Source organism: Oncorhynchus tshawytscha, linkage group LG13, assembly GCF_018296145.1.
Source record: "Oncorhynchus tshawytscha isolate Ot180627B linkage group LG13, Otsh_v2.0, whole genome shotgun sequence".
Lineage (NCBI taxonomy): Eukaryota > Metazoa > Chordata > Actinopteri > Salmoniformes > Salmonidae > Oncorhynchus > Oncorhynchus tshawytscha.
This window is the reverse complement of record NC_056441.1, coordinates 34,795,524-34,814,075: the sequence shown is the minus strand read 5'-3', so window position 1 is coordinate 34,814,075 and position 18,552 is coordinate 34,795,524. Positions and strand designations below refer to the sequence as shown.

The 18,552-nt window shown below is 41.8% G+C and overlaps 1 protein-coding gene across 1 annotated transcript; it reads left to right on the top strand.

The window, feature by feature from the left end:
* Positions 1 to 67: 67 nt before the first annotated feature.
* Positions 68 to 13,602, top strand: LOC112266018. Its single transcript, XM_042295589.1, has 5 exons — positions 68 to 299; positions 561 to 899; positions 7,114 to 7,227; positions 12,984 to 13,036; positions 13,174 to 13,602. The coding sequence occupies exons 1-5, from the start codon at positions 224 to 226 to the stop codon at positions 13,303 to 13,305; spliced, it is 714 nt and encodes a 237-aa protein (XP_042151523.1). The 5' UTR covers positions 68 to 223; the 3' UTR covers positions 13,306 to 13,602.
* The last annotated feature ends 4,950 nt before the right edge of the window (positions 13,603 to 18,552 follow it).

Here is an 18,552-nt window from a genome sequence, read left to right as displayed (position 1 = left end):
ACTAATTACAGAGTATTTCCATTTTAATTATGGGGAACTTCGCAGGAAACACAACCTAAGCCGTAGCAAGTTACATGGTCCAAAACCGCAGCTCAGCCTCAGACGCAAACAATGTCAAATGTGGTGGTCTTTCTCGGGTACATAAGCATTTCCCCATTCAAGCCATTACCATATACTGTACCATAGGCTTTCTCTATAGTACATTAATTAGGGTTGTCTAGTAATGAATAGAATGCCATCTTCACAGGTGAAATATCATGCGATTATGGGGAAATGTGTCTACCTGCTCATTTTCTTTTGTAAGTATATTGATGGATGGTGAGACTGACTGACTGATTGATTGATTGATAGAAAGACAGACATGTAGGTACTGATACTAGATTGTAATGGCTGGAATGGAATTGACAGAACGTGTCAATGAGGTTTCCATATGTCTGATAAGTTTGATACCATTTCATTTACTCCAATCCAGCCATTACAATGAGCACGTCTCCCACCAGCCGGCACTGATAGATAGTTTGCAAATGGGTTTAATAAACTATTTTAATGTTCTTTTCTAGATGTTTCTGGACTACACTTTCTGTCCGCATCAGCTGTGGTCCATTTGGTTCAGGCTGGACAAAATGCTTCCCTGTCGTGCAACCTCACAAACAGCAGAGAAATAATCTGGTTCCAAATGCGCTCAGAGGAACTTGTCACCCTTATAACTGTTACCAGGCTATCACGTTTTCTAAATACTGCAGAAGTTATTGAGGAAGACATCGGTCACTTTGACACAAAGGAAAGCAACAGTTTGGAGATCATTGTGGTGACAGAAGCAGATTTGGGATTGTACTACTGTGCTGGTCGCTACAATGGGACAGTGCGATTTGGAAAAGGCATCCGCCTGACTTTTACAGGTATGTTGTTGGTCATCATTATATTAGTCAAATATGTATTTTGCCCAGTCTAAGAAATGCATTAACTTGTCTTTAGTGTACTGAATAGATACCTTTATAATGAAGTCTCAAAACCTTGCGTTACTTATACAGAGGTCATGTAACCAGGTGCACAGGGTATTCAGATATATTTTTAAAATGTATGTACTGTATACTGAACAAAAATATAAGTGCAACATGTAAAGTGTTGGTTTCATGAGCTGAAATAAAAGATCCCAGAAATTTTCCATATGCAGAAAAAGCTTTTTTCTCTCCCATTTTGTGCAGAAATTTGTTCACATCCCTGTTAGTGAGCATTTCTCCTTTGCCAAGACAATCCATCCACCTGACAGGTGTGGCATATCAATAAGCTGATTTAAGAGCATGATCATTACACAGGTGCACTTTGTGCTGAGGACAATAAAAGGCCACTCTAAAATGTGCAGTTTTGCCACACAACGCCACGGATGTCTCAAGTTTTGAGGGAGCGTGAAATTGGCATACTGACTGAAGGAATGTCCACCAGAGCTGTTGCCAGGGAATGTAATATTCATTTCTCTATCATAAGCCGCCTCCAACGTCACCTCACAACCTCAGACCACGTGTAACCACGCCAGCCCAGGACCTCCACATCCGGCTTCTTTACCTGCTGGATCGTCTGAGACCAGCCACCCGAACAGCTGATGAAATGGAGGAGTATTTGTCTGTAATAAAGCCCTTTCGTGGTGAAAAACTCATTCGGATTGACTAGGCCTGGCTCCCCAGTGGGTAGGCCTGGCTCCAAAGTGGTTGGGCCTATGCCCTCCCATAGATTAGGGCCTAATACATTTATTTTAATTGACTGATTTCCTAATATGAACTGTAACTCAGTAAAATCTTTTAAATTGTTGCATGTTGCGTTTATATTTGTGTTCAGTATATATTCAGATACCTGAATATGTGATTCCATATTACAATAACTTTTCAGGAAAATGTTTGGGATGTTATTCATCATACTGAAAGTGCTCTGTGCAGGTGACCATTATAGAAGTAGAGTTGGCCATATGGTCAAAAATATTTTAAAAAGTCGATGCTGTCCTGTGTTCCATGTAAGTTTTTCAAGAGAAAAATACTTTGAGGTTAAACATGAGACCACACGGAGGGCCAAAAAAAGACAGTTGACCTTGTGGGTAACATACGGTGCATTCTGAAAGTATTCAGACCACTTCACTTTTTCCACATTTTGTTACGTTACAGCCTTATTCTAAAGTGGATTAAATACATTTTCCCTCATCAAGCTACATACAATACCCCATAATGACAAGTCGAAAACCACCTGTGGTAAATTCAATTCATTACAATTTATTTTTAAAGGCACACACCTGTCTATATAAGGTCACACAGTTGACAGTGCATGTCAGAGCAAAAACCAAGCCCTGAGTTCGAAGGAATTGTCCACAGGATTTTATCAAGGCACAGATCTGGGGAAGGGTACCAAAACAATTCTGCAGCATTGAAGGTCCCCAAGAACACAGTGGACTCCATCATTCTTAAAGGGAAGAAGTTTGGAACCACCAAGACTCTTCCTAGAGCTGACTGCCCAGTCAATCTAAGCAATTGGGGAGAAAGGCCTTGGTCAGGGAGGTGACCAAGAACCCGATGGTCACTCTGACAGAGCTCCAGAATTTCTATGTGGAGATGGGAGAACCTTCCAGAAGGACAACCATCTCTGCAGCACTCCACCAATCAGGCCTTTATGGTAGAGTGGCCAGACGGAAGCCACTCCTCAGTAAAAGGCACATGATAGCCCGCTTGGAGTTTGCCAAAAGGCACCTAAAGACTCTCAGATCATGAGAAACACGATTCTCTGGTGTGATGAAACCAAGATTGAACTCTTTGGCCTGAATGCCAAGCGTCACATCTGGAGGAAACTTGTCACCATCCCTACGGTAAAGCATGGTGGTGGCAGCATCATGCTGTTGGTATGTTTTTCAGCAGCAGGGACTGGAAGACTAGTCAGGATCGAGGGAAAGATGAACGGAGCAAAGTACAGAGAGATCCTTGATGAGAACCTACTCCAGAGCGCTCAGGACCTCAGACTGGGGCTAAGGCTCGCCTTCCAACAGGACAAGTAACCAAAGCACATAGCCAAGACAATGCAGGAGTGGCTTCGGGACAAGTCTCTGAATGTCCTTGAGTGGCCAGGCAGAGCCTGGAATGGAACCTGAACACTGGGGAGACCTGAAAATGGGAGAAACTCCTCAAATACAGGTGTGCCAAGATTGTAGCGTCATATCAAAGATGACTCAAGGCTGTAATCACTGCCAAAGGTGCTTCAAACAAAGTACTGAGTAAAGGGTCTGAATACTTCTGTAGATGTGATATTTCAGTTTTTTATTCTTTACACATTTGTAAACGTAAATTGCTTTGTCATTATGGGGTATTGTGTGTAGATGTATTAACAAAAAAAGTAACCTTTTTTAACTAGGCAAGTCAGATTGATCAGGGGGGAAAAAAAACAATTTAATCCATTTTAGAGTAAGGCTGTAACGTAACAAAATGTGGAAAAATTAAAGAGGTCGTTACCCCAGAAATTGTTAGCCCAGAAATCCTTAAGTGTTATTACATACAGCCTGGAAGAACTATTGGATATCAGAGAGATGTCAACTTACCAGAACAACCAGCACTACTGCCAGGAATGCAACTTTTTCAAAGCAGATCCTTTGTCTGCACCTCCCAGGGCATTTGAACTGATTCCAGAGGCTGACCCAAAACAACGTCGCCGGAAAAGAGGGTGCCGAAGCGGTCTTCTAGTTAGCCTTTGGATGCGCGCACACCACCCACCGCTTCCGAGTATATTACTCACTAATGTCCAGTCCCTAGTTAACAAAGTTGACGAAATCAGGGCAAGAGTTGCTTACCGAAGAGATTTCTGGGATTGTAAACATATTCTGTTTCACAGAAACATGGCTAGCTTGGGATATGCTGTCGGAGTCGGTACAGCCAACGGGATTTTTAGTGCTTCGCGCTGACAGGAATAAACATCTCTCCGGTAAGAAGAAGGGCGGGGGTGTATATTTCATGATTAACGACTCGTAGTGTAATCGTAAACAACATACAGGAACTCAAGTCCTTTTGTTCACCTGACCTAGAATTCCTCACAGTCAAATGCAGACCTTGTTATCTCTCAAGAGAACTCTCCTCGGTTATTGTCACAGCCGTGTATATCCCCCCTCAAGCCGATACAAAGACGACCCTCAAGGAACTTCACTGGACTTTATGCAAACTGGAAACCATATATCCTGAGGCTGCATTTATTGTAGCTGGGGGTTTTAACAAAGCTAAATTGAGAACAAGGCTACCTAAATTCTATCAGCATATCGAATGCAGTTCACGAGCAAGTAACACGCTCCACCATTGCAACTCTAACTTCCGCGATGCATACAAGGTCCTCCCCCACCCTCCTTTTGGCAAATCTGACCATGACTCCATCTTGTTGCTCCCTTCCTATAGGCAGAAACTAAATTAGGAAGCGCCCGTACTTAGGTCTATCCAACGCTGGTCTGACCAATCGGATTCCACGCTTCGAGATTGTTTCAATCACTGGGATATGGACTGGGATATGTTCAGGGTAGCCTCAGAGAATAACATGGATGTATACGCTGACTTGGTGAGCGAGTTTATTAGGAAGTGTGTAGGAGATATTGTACCCACTGTGACAATTAAGACCTTCCCTAACCAGAAACCGTGGATGAATGGCAGCATTCGCGCTAAACTGAAAGCACGTTCCACCGCATTTAATCATGGCAAGGCGACTGGGAATATGGCTGAATACAAACAGTGTAGTTATTCCCTCCATAAGGCAATCAAATAAGCAATGTGTCAGTATAGAGACAAAGTGGATTCGCAATTCAACGGCTCAAACATGACACGTGGCAGGGTCTACAGACAATCATGGATTACAAACAGAACACTAGCCCCGTCGCAGACATTGACATCCTGCTTCCAGACAAACTAAACACCTTCTTTGCCCACTTTGAGGACAATACAGTGCCACCGACGCGGCCCACTTACCAAAGACTGTGGGCTCTCCTCCGTGGCCAACGTGAGTAAAACATTTAAACGTGTTAACCCTCGCAATCCCCACATGCTTCAAGATGGCCACCATTGTTCCTGTTCCCAAGAAAGCAAAGGTAACTGAACTAAATGACTATTGCCCCGTAGCACTCACTTTTGTCATCATGAAGTGCTTTGAGAAACTAGTCAAGGACTATATCACCTCCACCCTACCTGACACCCTAGACCCACTCCCATTTGCTTACCGCCGCAATAGGTCCACAGACAATGCAATCGCCATCACACTGCACACTGCCCTATCCCATCTGGACAAGAGGAATACCTATGTAAGAATGCTGTTCATTGACTCCAGCTCAGCATTCAACACCATAGTAACCTCCAAACTCATCATTAAGCTTGAGACCCTGGGTCTCGACCCCACCCTGTGCAATTGGGTTCTGGACTTCCTGACGGGCCACCCCCAGGTGATGAAGGTAGGAAACAACATCTCCACTCCGTTGATCCTCAACACTAGGGCCCCACAAGGGTGCGTTCTCAGCCCCCTCCTGTACTCCCTGTTCACCCACAACTGTGTGGCTATGCACGCCTCCAACTCAATCATCAAGTTTGCAGATGACACAACTTGATTACCAACAACGGCGAGACAGCCTACAGGGAGGAGGGGAAGGCTCTCGGAATGTGGTGTCAGGAAAATAACCTCACTCAATGTCAGCAAGACAAAAGAGATGCTCATGGACTTCAGGAAACAGCAAAGGGAGCACCCCACTATCCATATCAACAGGACAGTAGTGGAGAAGGTGAAAGGTTTTAAGTTCCTCGGTGTACATATCACCGACAATCTGAAATGGTCCACCCACACAGACAGTGTGTTGAAGAAGGCGCAACACCGCCTCTTCAACCTCAGGAGGCTGAATAAATGTGGCTTGTCATTGAAAACCCTCACTAACGTTTACAGGTGCACAATTGAGAGCATCTTGTCGGGCTGTATCACCGCCTGGTACAGCAACTGCACCACCCACAACCACAGGGCTCTCCAGAGGGTGGTGCGGTCTGCACAACATATCACCGGGGCAAACTACCTGCCCTCCAGGACACCTACAACACCCGATGTCACAGGAAGGCAAAAAAGATCATGAAGGACAATAACCACCCGAGCCACTGCCTGTTCACCCTGCTTCTATCCAGAAGGCAAGGTCAGTACAGGTGCATCAAAGCTGGGACCGAGAGATAGAATCTGTTTTTCAATCTCAAGGCCATCAGATTATTAAACAGCCACCACTAGCACAGAGAGGCAGATGCCTACTTACAGACTTGATATCATTGGACACTTTACTACATGGAACACTAGTCACTTTAATAACACCACTTTAAGAATGTTAACATATCTGGCATTACTCATCTCATACTGTATGTATAGACTGTATCCTACTGTAACGGTTTTCTTCATCTGAAGGAGAAGCAGACCAAAATACAGCGTGGTTTCTTTGATTCATGTTTAATAACAAAAAGATAAACACGAACACTACAAAACAATAAACGTGGAAAACCAAAAACAGCCCTATCTGGTGCAAAACACAGAGACAGGAACAATCACCCACAAACACACAGTGAAACCCAGGCTACCTAAATATGGTTCCCAATCAGAGACAATGACTAACACCTGCCTCTGATTGAGAACCATATCAGGCCAGACATAGAAATAGACAAACAAGACATCCAACATAGAATGCCCACTCAGATCACACCCTGACCAACCAAAACATAGAAACATACAAAGCAAACTATGGTCAGGGTGTGACACCTACACTATCTCTTCTATCTATCGCATCTTAGCCGCTCTGTCACTGCTCATCCATATATTTTTTATATTTATATATTCTTATTCCATTACTTTACTAGATTGTGTGTATTAGGTTTTGTTGTGGAATTGTTGATATTACTGCTGTTCTGTCGGATATAGAAGCATAAGCATTTCGCTACACTCGCAATAACATCTGCTAACCATGTTTATGTGACCAATAAGATTTGGTTTGATTTTGATTTGATTTGTTTGAGGTTTCTGTTTCTGCTCAGCTCTCCTCCCACAGCAACCCTATCCCTGGGCTGGTGTGTGGTAACCACTGTGTGGTTTGTGTTCCAGACGCAGAGGTGGCAGAGAGGGAATTGGTGTCGTGTTGGACTCTCCTGGCCTGTGTTGCCCCAGTCTCAGTCTTGTTTTGCACCCTCTGTCTCTTTGGACTCTGTTTCCAGTCAGGTGAGCTTTCTGCAATTCCTTGGCTTGCCGCCCTATATTTATAGAGGAAAGTTTGCACTTATTTCTCATCAGTGCATCAAACAGAAGTATATGCCAAAGGAGGGTCAACCAGTTATTAAATCCAAGGGTTTAAATACTTTTCCCAACCTGCACTGTGAATGTTTACACGGTGTGTTCAATAAAGACATGAAAATGTATAATTGTTTGTTATTAGTTTAAGCAGACTGTGTTTGTTTATTGATGATGAAGATGAAGATCAGGTTCAATTTTATGACCAATTTATGCAGAAATCCAGGTATTTCCAAAGGGTTCACATACTTTTTCTTGCCACTGTATATTATTTTAGAGAAAGAGATTTTCTTTTGCAAGTAATACCAAAATTCTTAAAAAGATAGGAGTCAAAATTATTGGCACCCCTGTTTACAACACTCCATCACCCTACCCTTGCGAGCATAACGACACAGAGCCTTTTCCTAAAATATTTATCCGATTGGAGAACATATCGGGAGGAATCTTAGACCATTCCTCCATACAGAATCTTTCCAGATCCTTGATATCCTTCGTCTGCGCTTATGGACGGCCCTCTTCAATTCAAACCACAGGTTTTCAATGGGGTTCAAGTCCGAAAATGTTGATTTGTGGTCAATTAACCACTTCTTTGAGGATTTTGATGTGTGCTTGGGGTTATTGTCCAGCTGGAAGTTCCACTTGCAGCCAAGTGTCAGCCTCCTGGCAGAGGCAACCAAGTTTTCTGTGGATCTGATGGGGCGGTATGCAAACTAGAGTGGGTCTAGGGTCTGCCATTCTCCTTCAACCTCTCTCATCAAAGAGCTGTTTTCGCCCACAGGACTGCCGCTGACTGGAAGTTTTTATTTCTTTCACCCTTCTCATTTAACCCTAGACTCTGTCATGCGTGAAATGCCCAGGAGGGCGGCCGTTTCTAAGATACTGGATCTGTCGTGCCTGGCACCAACAATCATACCACGCTCAAAGTCGCTTAGGTCACTTGTTTTGCCCATTCTAACGTTCAAATGAACAGTAACTGAATGCCTCGATTCCTGTATGTCTGATTTATATAGCAAGCCACGGCCACATGACCCACTGTCTGTAGGAGCGATCCATTCTCGTGAATGGGTGGTGTACCTAATAAACTGTCCGGTTATTACAGACTATACACACAAGTGTACAAAACATTATGAACACCTGTTCTTTCCATGACGTACTGATCAGGTGAATCCAGATGAAAACTATCCCTTATTGATGTCACTTGTTAAATACACTTCAATCAGTGCTGATGAAGGAGAGGAGACAGGTTAAGTAAAGATTTTTAAGCCTTGAGACATGGATTGTGTATATGTGTCATTCGGAGAGTGAATGGGCATGGCAAAATGATTTAAGCGCCTTTGAACGTGGTATGGTAGTACGTGCCAGGCACACCAGTTTGTGTTAAGAACTGCAACGCTGCTGGGTTTTTCCACATACAAGAGTTTTCCGTGTGTATCAAGCATTGGACACCTCTCAAAGGACATCCTCAACTAAAAGAAATAAAAGATCCCAGAAATTTTCCAAATGCACAAAAAGCTTATTTCTCTCAAATTTTGTGCACAAATTTGTTAAGATCCCTGTTTGTGACCATTTCTCCTTCGCCAATATAGTCCATCCACCTGACAGGTGTGGCATATCCAGGAGCTTATTAAACAGCATGATCATTACACAGGTGCAGCTTGTGCTGGGGACAATAAAAGGCCACTGTAATATTTTCAGTTTTGTCACAACACAATGCCAGAGATGTCTCAAGTTTTGAAGAAGCGTGCAATTGGCATGCTGACTGAAGGAATGTCCACCAGAGCTCTTGCCAGATAATTGAATGTTCATTTCTCTACCATAAGCCGCCTCTAACAACGTTTTAGAGAATGTGGCAGTATGTCCAACTGGCCTCACAACCGCAGATCACTTGTAACTACGCCAGACCAGGGTGTCCACATCCGGCTTCTTCACCTGCGGGATCGTCTGAGACCAGCCACCGGACAACTGATGAAACTGTGGTTTGCACAACTGAAGAATTTCTGCACAACTGTCAGAAACTGTCTCAGGGAAGTTCATCTCCGTCCTCACCAGAGTCTTGACCTGACTGCAGGTAACCAACGTCAGTGTACATATGCTCACTTTCAATGTCCACTAGCACGCTGGAGAAGTGTGATCTTCAAGGATGAACCCCGGTTTGATCAGGCATAAGCTACGGACAACAAACACAATTGCATTTTATCGATGGCAATTTGAATCCACAGGGATGCCGTGATGAGATCCTGAGGCCCATAGTCATGCCATTCATCCGCCACCATCCCCTCATATTTCAGCATGATAGTGCACTGCCCCATGTCGCAAAGATCTCTACACAATTCTTGGAAGCTGAAAATGTCCCAGTTCTTCCATGACATGCATACTCACCAGACCTGTCACTCATTGAGCTTGTTTGGTATGCTCTGGATCGGTGTGTATGACAGTGTGTTCCAGTACCCGCCAATTTCCAACCTTCGCCCAGCCATTTAAGACGAATGGGACAACATTCCGAAGGCCACAATCAATAGCCTGATCAACTCTATGCAAAGGCAATTTTGGCTAGTGGGGGTCTACTTTGATATTGTTGCATGTTGCGTTTATATTTTTGTTCAGTGTGGACTACTAATAAACACACTAACAAATTATCATGAGGCTAATTGTTCATATAAGTAAACAAATGGAAAAGGAATACCACAAGAATACCACTAGGTAGCATTGTCCAATATTGGTGCTGTATAGATGCTGTGACTACAGCTTTTCAATAGTGAAGTTATATGTACTTAAAAAGCACACTTTTACCAAAATAACTTGTTTGGGATAGGGGGCAGCATTTTCACATTTGGATGAAAAGCGTGCCCAGAGTAAACTGCCTGCTACTCAGTCCCAGTTGCTAATATATGCATAGTATTAGTAGATTTGGGTAGAAAAGACTCTGAAGTTTCTAAAACTGTTTGAATGATGTCTGTGAGTATAACATAACTCATATGGCAGGCGAAAACCTGAGAAAAAATCCAACCAGGATGTGGGAAATCTGAGGTTTGTAGGTTTTCAACTCATTGCCTATCAAAGATAGTGGGATATTGGTCATATTGCACTTCCTAAGGCTTCCACTAGATGTCAACAGTCTTTAGAACCTTGTTTGATGCTTCTACTGTGAAGGATGGGGGAATGAGGGCTCTTTGAGTCAGTGGTCTGTCAGAGCACGTTCACGTGAGAGTTAGCTTGCGTTCAATTGCATTTCTACAGACAAAGGACTTCTCCGGTTGAAACATTATTGAAGATTTATGTTAAAATCATCCTAAAGATTGATTCTATACATCGTTTGACATGTTTCTACAGACTGTAACGGAACTTTTTGACTTGTCGTCTGGACCTAGTGATCGCGAATCATGAATTTGGATTTGTGAACTCAAGGTGCGAACAACAAGGAGGTATTTGGACATAAATGATGTACTTTATCGAACTGAACAAACATTTATTGTGGAACTGGGATTTCTTTGGTGCATTCTGATGAAGATCATCAAAGGTAAGTGAATATTTATAATGCTATTCTGACTTCTGTTGACTACACAACATGGCGGATATCTGTTTTGCTTGTTTTGGTCTCTGAGCGCCGTACTCAGATTATTGCATGGTTTGCTTTTTCCGTAAAGCTTTTTTGAAATCTGACAAATCGGTTGCATTAAGGAGAAGTATGTCTATAATTCTGTGCATAATAATTGTATAATTTATCAAAGTTTATTATGAGTATTTATGTAAATTGATGTAGCTCTGTGCAAATTCACGGGATGTTTTGGAGGCAAAGCCAAATGTAAACTGAGGTTTTTGGATATAAATATGAACTTGATCAAACAAAACATACATGTATTGTGTAACATGTTGTCCCGGGAGTGTCATCATGCGGAACCCCGTTCCCAGACAGGATAACTGATTTAAAATATGTGGTTAGATAAGGCAGGGTCACTGGAAATAATGTAAATAAAAAATGCACTCATATTTTAGGTAATTTTATTACCCTTGAACACACATCCATAATAGTAGCCTATCAGGTAAATGGCTATATTTACACTGGAAAAAAACTCAATCTTATGCTAATCCTATGACTAAAACAAATAAACCTGGTTACTTAGTTGATATAGAAATGTATAGTATTGATCTGATGATACATCTCTTCATTTTCTGATCAACCTATTTACTTATCTTTCAAACACTGTCTTAATGGATTACAACACTTCCTTAAGCAGCAGACCATAAGGACAGGTGGAGTTTTCCACAATAGTTCTCTTGAACCGGAGATGATTCCTCAGGCACATAGACCGGTCAGTAACTCTCCTTTCCTGGGTCTTGATCCTATTCTGTAGCACCACCTTGTAGGTTTTGTTATCTACTTTGGACGTGAATCTCTTGGAGAACTACTCAGCTATGTTAATGTTCGGTGTTGAGTAGACTCCTCTTCCTAAAGTAGCACCAGCTCCATCATTCCTGATGATGCCCTGGGATCCGTCCATAGCAGGTCTGTAGAAGGACACTGGCCAAGCCTCGTCTCCGTTCCCCAACCATCCATCTCCATCCCTGTATTTGTTAAAAACCTTCAGGGCAATGCGGTTCCAGCCACAGTGTCTGGCATACAGCTCCTTTCCCCCAAGTAAACATTGTTTCCCAATCCTTAACATTTGTAAAGTCGTAGTCATACCTAGAATCAAGGAACTCATTCACGTTCACAGACACAGTGGTTTGTGGAGTGGAAAAGCATCTGGTAAAGCTAAGGCACGTGGTGAAGAAAATGTCCCCAAACTTGGGTATTCCAGCTCTAGAAGGCCCTCTTGTGAGTTGAACTCCTTTAGTGTGACCACATTGACAAAGTCCTGTGGGGTTAGTGAAAGTGTTCCCATGGTGGCTGATTCCACCTTGCAACCCGAGACAGTAGACAGAGCCTCCAAGATGAGATTTACGTTTGGCATAGTGAGAGCAAGAAGGCAGAAAAACTCGTAAATCTGAATGAAAAATTCCTTCCCGTGTGTGATCAGCACAACGGTGTCTGCTCTTGTACTTTCTATACATAGACCTTGCCTTGGAGTGTAATTTTAACTTTGCATTCACTTTCTGCTGCAGTGACAAGAAAAGCAAGTAAGACAGTGTATTGTAAACATAGAAAGATAATGTACAAATCTTGGTAATCCCCATTCTTGTTATGGTTGAATTGTAAATGTAAACACAATCAAACAGTTAATACTTTGAGCGTATCTGAAGTTTGACAAGTTTACTTAAAGAGACATTATGCTCCAAAACCAAAGTTAGTCTATTGCAAATCTGCAGTTGATTCATGCATTTTTTTACTTTTAAAAGTAATAATATGTCGCCATTGATTATTGAAGAATATCACTTATAAATGCCTCATGTGCTTAGTTCAACTGTCTTACCCCATCAAAACCCCAAATATAAGATTGTTTAACTCCAATGTTTATAAACACTGTAATTGTAACAAACACTGTATATCCTCAAAACATGATGAAAATATAATTTGATCTCATGGATGGTCAGTCCTTGCATCCGTAGCTCTGCCTATGAATTTGAGAGTGGTTCCATCTCTCAAGACCCATTGCTCACCTATTTACCAAAGCAGTGGTGGGGTTACCTTTTTCTTATTGTTTGAACTGCAGATTGCCCCTTCAAAACTAAATTGTTCCCTCTTTCAGGTAAAACAACATGTTTGTGCAACACCTGTGTGAACAGGAATTCAAGTCTCAAGGTAAAAGTACTTCTGTAAATGATTGAGTCATAACAGTTAGGACTAAACCTTATCTAACTGTAAATGTACGCCCGAGAGGTTTGGATGGCATGATGGTAATATTTCATCTCTAATCATGATGGATATGTTTTCCACAGGAAGTGGATCTGCAATATGCCAGTCTGAAGCACGTTGGTAATGCCCGCCCCGCTGATCAGCGAGTGCCAGGATTGGCCCAGGGGGATGTCACCTATGCAACAGTGGCCCAATGTGTTCACACAGGCACATGATACATCACATGTACTTCTGACATGGTTCTTGGAATATCCATTCTTGATGGAAATAAGATTGTATTTTGATTCATGCATGTATGTGTGTCTCTGTAAATGTTGAAAAGGCTAATGTAATAATTATTGTTAATGTTCTCCAAAGAATCTCAATAAAAACATTTTAAGGCAACAGGATATAGAATTAGTTGGATAAAATAATCATATCTTGGGTACCTTGAAAGGCGCAAATAAATGTACTATATTATTAAAGAGCAACTTTTGTAAAATGTAGTTGTACTGTAATAAAACTAAATAAAATACGAACTGTCTGTTAAGGAGTCAAACTGTCAAATCAATGTGTTATTCTCTTCAAACCCTGGAATGCTGGTCTAGCAGTGAACACAGCGGAATAGATGACGTGATGCAGGTCTCCCTGTACCCTCGATCTTTCCCTCCAGTTCTGCCGACCCAGAGATGCAAACTGAACCTCAGTGTCTTCCACATGAGAAGGGCCCTGAGACACAAACATTCATTTCAGCAATGCTTTCAGTTTACAGTGAGATGTATTCATTTGCACTCACTTCTTCCCCATCACCCTGTGTGATCTCAGACCCTATAAGACAAAATATGAAACAATCACTTGTTTTCACACAAACCCTACTTTTGGAACTTTTCTGGTAGCAAACAATTAGACAGTGTTCTTTACCTAGATTTGACAAGCACCTTGTCTGGATCGCCTTCCTGCTTGTGTCCTGTCACTATAGGAAATAAGGTGATCGTATCACATGTTTGTAAAAAGGTTGTTGCATGACCACATAGGCCAACGTAATATCTTAATATGGACCTAAAAGCTTGTACAAACAACATCAGAGGTACATAATATAACAGAGTTTTTAGACATTTTTACCTGTACTGCAATTCTTTCTTCCTGTTCAGTCTATCAGCAAAAGGCCCTGCATTCCAGCCAAAAGCACCATGACGCATAGTCCAACGACAGCTTTCATCACCACAACTGAAAGACAAAAGCACAGTTCAATATGTGAAAATGTCACCTGTATTAAAGATAGCAGGTCGAAAGTTCATGCTCTCTGTAGTGAGCACAGCACGGAGGGTTGCTAACGGCAAACGTAAAGCTGGGTGGCACTTATGTTCTTGTTTATCAAGACCCTCACACACTGCCATTTTAGTTTCACAAAGGGCAAAAACAGAGATTTGATATACTTTTCATTCAGTCTAATTTGTGTCTGAATGTTTGTGGACAACCTACCATTTGTAGGTCCTTATCTCTCCCAACAACATCTGAAAATATATGGTGAAGAATATAGGTCATGGAATTTACTTTCACAGTGTTTACTTTCATACTTGTGATAAGAATTGAATAGTGTTGCCGTGTGTTACCTGTTTTCATAACAGCAGTGGTACTCTGGATGTTGAGGCGATCTGGGTTTGCAAAAATAAATGAATAATCAAGTCAGGCATAAACATGGCATTAGAGGTTTCTCTAAAGTGTGGTTCCCCCAACGCTTTCTCTCACTGCTTTTTACTAGGAAGTGATGAAGTTGATTGTTGAGCCTGATCTTTTAATTAAATGAAAATGTCACTGTTAAAATAAAACACGGACAATTAAATAGATAAAATGCTATTTGGAAAGCTCTACCTGTCAACACTGTTACTTTAGCTGCCGTTTCCCCATTACACAGGTTCTCTCCAGAATCCCCGGGCTGCAGATTGAGGTTCTGCAGGACTCCATCTTCATCAAAGGAAAAACCTGTTCTGTGGGTCCTCCCTCTCCCTTTTCCTGTTTTGCATGTTTCACTATCTTTCTTGAAGAACCATCTCTGCTTGGCTTTTCTAGATACTGTACAGGGCAGCAATAGGGTTCTGCCAGCAGAACGCTAATTTATATGTGTTCATGAAGTAGCATCTGAAATCAATAGAAACTGCTCATAATTATTCTGATACACTATGGTTTTACTACTTACTGTTCTTATGTTTTGTTAATTTTGTCTTGGATAGAAAGAAAGTTTGAGAGCTGTGCGTGTAGTACTCAATGCACATAACAAAATGTTCACTGTATCTGTAGTTGTTACACTGGAGGTGAGGAGAATCATTAGGAAACACAAAAAACGTACAAATGTTTCACCAGAACTTTTATTATTACTTTTCTATTATTTCTCTATTTTCTCTCTCTACATTGCTGGGAAGGGCCCGTAAGAAAGCATTTCACTGTCCGTATACACCTGTTGCTAACGAAGCATGTGACAAATAAAGTAGATTTGGATTTGATACTTGTTAAAAGTCATTCATCAATTAAAATGAATTACTTTCAAGGACAGTTGCAGTGCGTGGGTAAAATCACTTGGGAAGCCAAACCATAAATAAAAGGCGTATTACAACCTACATGTGGTGAGGATTGCGTTGTTTGCTCTATAACCTGTTAGTTCATATGCCTTCCGACCGTGATTCTTAGGCCAAAGCAGTGGCGACTTTAGCATGTAATTATTGGTGGGGCAAAACAAAAAATTTATAAAAATGATGCATGCCATCAAAGCCACTACACAACACAACATAACATTAACAATACATTAATTGCACTATAACGGTGTCAAACGGGTCCCACAAACTGTTAGTGCCTACATTAAGCTGTCCCAAAAGCAGAGTCCCAACACCTTACCACTGCTACACCTGGCTATCAGCGGAGCCTTGTCTGGCAAGGAAACAGTTAATTCAGCCTCATTTACTGCATTTAAAAAAACATAGCTGATATGGCTGACTTGCTTAAACAAATGTGTTTTTACTGACAATTGAGATGAACAAACTATGGCATAAGGGGGCGACGAGCGGATAAGAGGAAATCGGTAATTTCGATGAAGACATTAATGAGCGTGATAGGACGGACATAGTCAATATAAACATGAGACCTCAGGATAAGACCCAGCTGCAGACAGTTTGAAGTAACAAATGTTTATTACAAAAACAGGGGACAGGCAAACTACAGGTCAAGGGCAGGCAGAGGTCAGTAATCCAGAGCAGAGTCTGAAAGGTACAGAACGCCAGGCAGGCTCAGGGTCAGAGTGGGAAGAATGGTAAAAACCGGGAAAACTAGAAAACAGGGGCTAGAGAGAAAACAGGAGTATGGGAAAGCGCTAGTAGGCTTGACGAAACAAGAAGAACTGGCAACAGACAAACAGAGAACACAGGTATAATGGGATAATGGGCAGATGGGCGACACCTGGAGGGGGGTGGAGACAATCACAAAGATAGGTGGAACAGATCAGGGTGTGACAATAACTACAATAAATGTACAGCGACAGAATTCAGAACATGGGCCATTCTTACAGTATTCTTCCTGTACACCAAATCAGAACCATAGGATAAATAAAGGGGGCATATAAGCAGACAATGAAAGCTCTTACAATATTTGATGATTACATTTCTCTAAAACAGGTTATAGGCTACATTTGCACCACCAAGACAGAACAATAGGCTGAATTAAGAGGGGAAAATGGACCAAATTATTTGGGCGAGGCACATGGGCTACTAACAGTTTACTACACAACATACACTTAGTTTTAATTTCATGGCTACAGTATGCATATCTCCCTGGCACATTACATCATTTATGCAGCAGCATACAACACATTTTTGGACTCACCTTGTTGTGCTGTGCTCACTTGGTGTGACGGTCTTTCGTGGGAAAATGTTGTCATCAAACTTCTAGTTTGGCATTCAATGGATTTATGTTGCTTTCAAAACAACTGGGAACTCAGAAAAAAACTATGTTGAATCATGATGACGTCAGTGATCTTCAGGTTGGAGCTCTAGAAAGAGGCCAGAGTTCCCGACTTGCAATGCCGAGTTGGATGACCGTTCCAACTGGGAGAGCGTTTTATTCCGAGTTCTCAGTTGTCTTGAACTCACTGAAGTCTGAGATTTCCCAGTTCCGAGTTTCTAGTTGTTTGGAGTGTCTCAGAAGTCATGCTGGATTGACAGCATGGCCAATGTTGGATGTATATCCTTTTAAGCTTGGAAAAGAGACCATTACACCCAGACTTAGACCACTCACAGTTAGCCACTGATTCCTTCTAAACCAATCATTGTTGAATTTGCGATTTCCAACTTGTTGTATAATGTTTATGTCCAATTAGCACTGATACATTTTATCTATAATTTCTCTTCATATGAAGAGAATTGAAAAGGTTTTGCCAGTAGATTGTCAACTTGATTCATGATGATGACTGCTAGCTTGCTGGCTAGGATTTTGAAAGTATGATGTTGACATGATCAGTCCAATCAAAGCTACTGTAGTTTTAACTTGATTTGACATAATTCTATCTATAGCCAATGACCTTGAGCCTTCTTGGATGGGCACTTGTACTTCTTGGATTGGATGGGCACTTCTAATGTAACTCTGTGGCAGCATCCAAGGGGCTTGAATTTTCAGACTCTACCTGTAGATTTTGCGATGACGTAGTTTCCCCATGAGTGAAAGAACACTGAGCATGTTGCACATGTTGCAACTGGAGAACATTTCTAACCCCTAAGCTCCGTATTTTCCACTGGCTGCCCCACCACCACAGAAAGCACTAAGCTAGGCTGAAACACCTGTATTTTAGTGCTGCCTTACTCAAGGAAGCAAAAAAGAGACCAAGTTTGTGTCTCTCACCGGTCTCAGTCTCTGCCATACATTTTCATTGTAACAGACAGGCACTTGGTTGACTCCTCCTCGAACTTGCAAGTTGTGAGCCTGAGCAGCAGTACGCATCAACTGAGCTACCAGAAACTAAACCTAAGGAAATAAAAAGGCAGAGTACTTTCAGTATAAGTATGGGGGACTTGGCAGGTAACATAACCTAAGTCATAGCAAGTGACATTTTCCAAAACCGCAGCTCAGCCTCAGTGCAGCAAATGTCAAATGTGGTCATCTCTCTAGGGTACATAAGAATTTCCCCATTTACTCAATCACCATATACTGTACCATAGGCTTTCTCCTTAGAACTTCATCAGGGTTGTCTAGTGGTGAATAGACTGTCATCTTCACAGGTGAAATATCCTGCTATTATGGGAAAATTCGTCTACCTGCTCATTTTCTTTTGTAAGTATATTGTTGGATGGATAGATGGATGGATGGGGATACTGACAGACAGACTGATTGATTGATTGATAGAAAGACAGACAGGCAGATACTTGATATATAAATAGATAGATAGCAGAGAAGGCTGGTGGAAGGGGCAATAGGAGGACGGGCTCTTTGTAAGGGCTGGAATG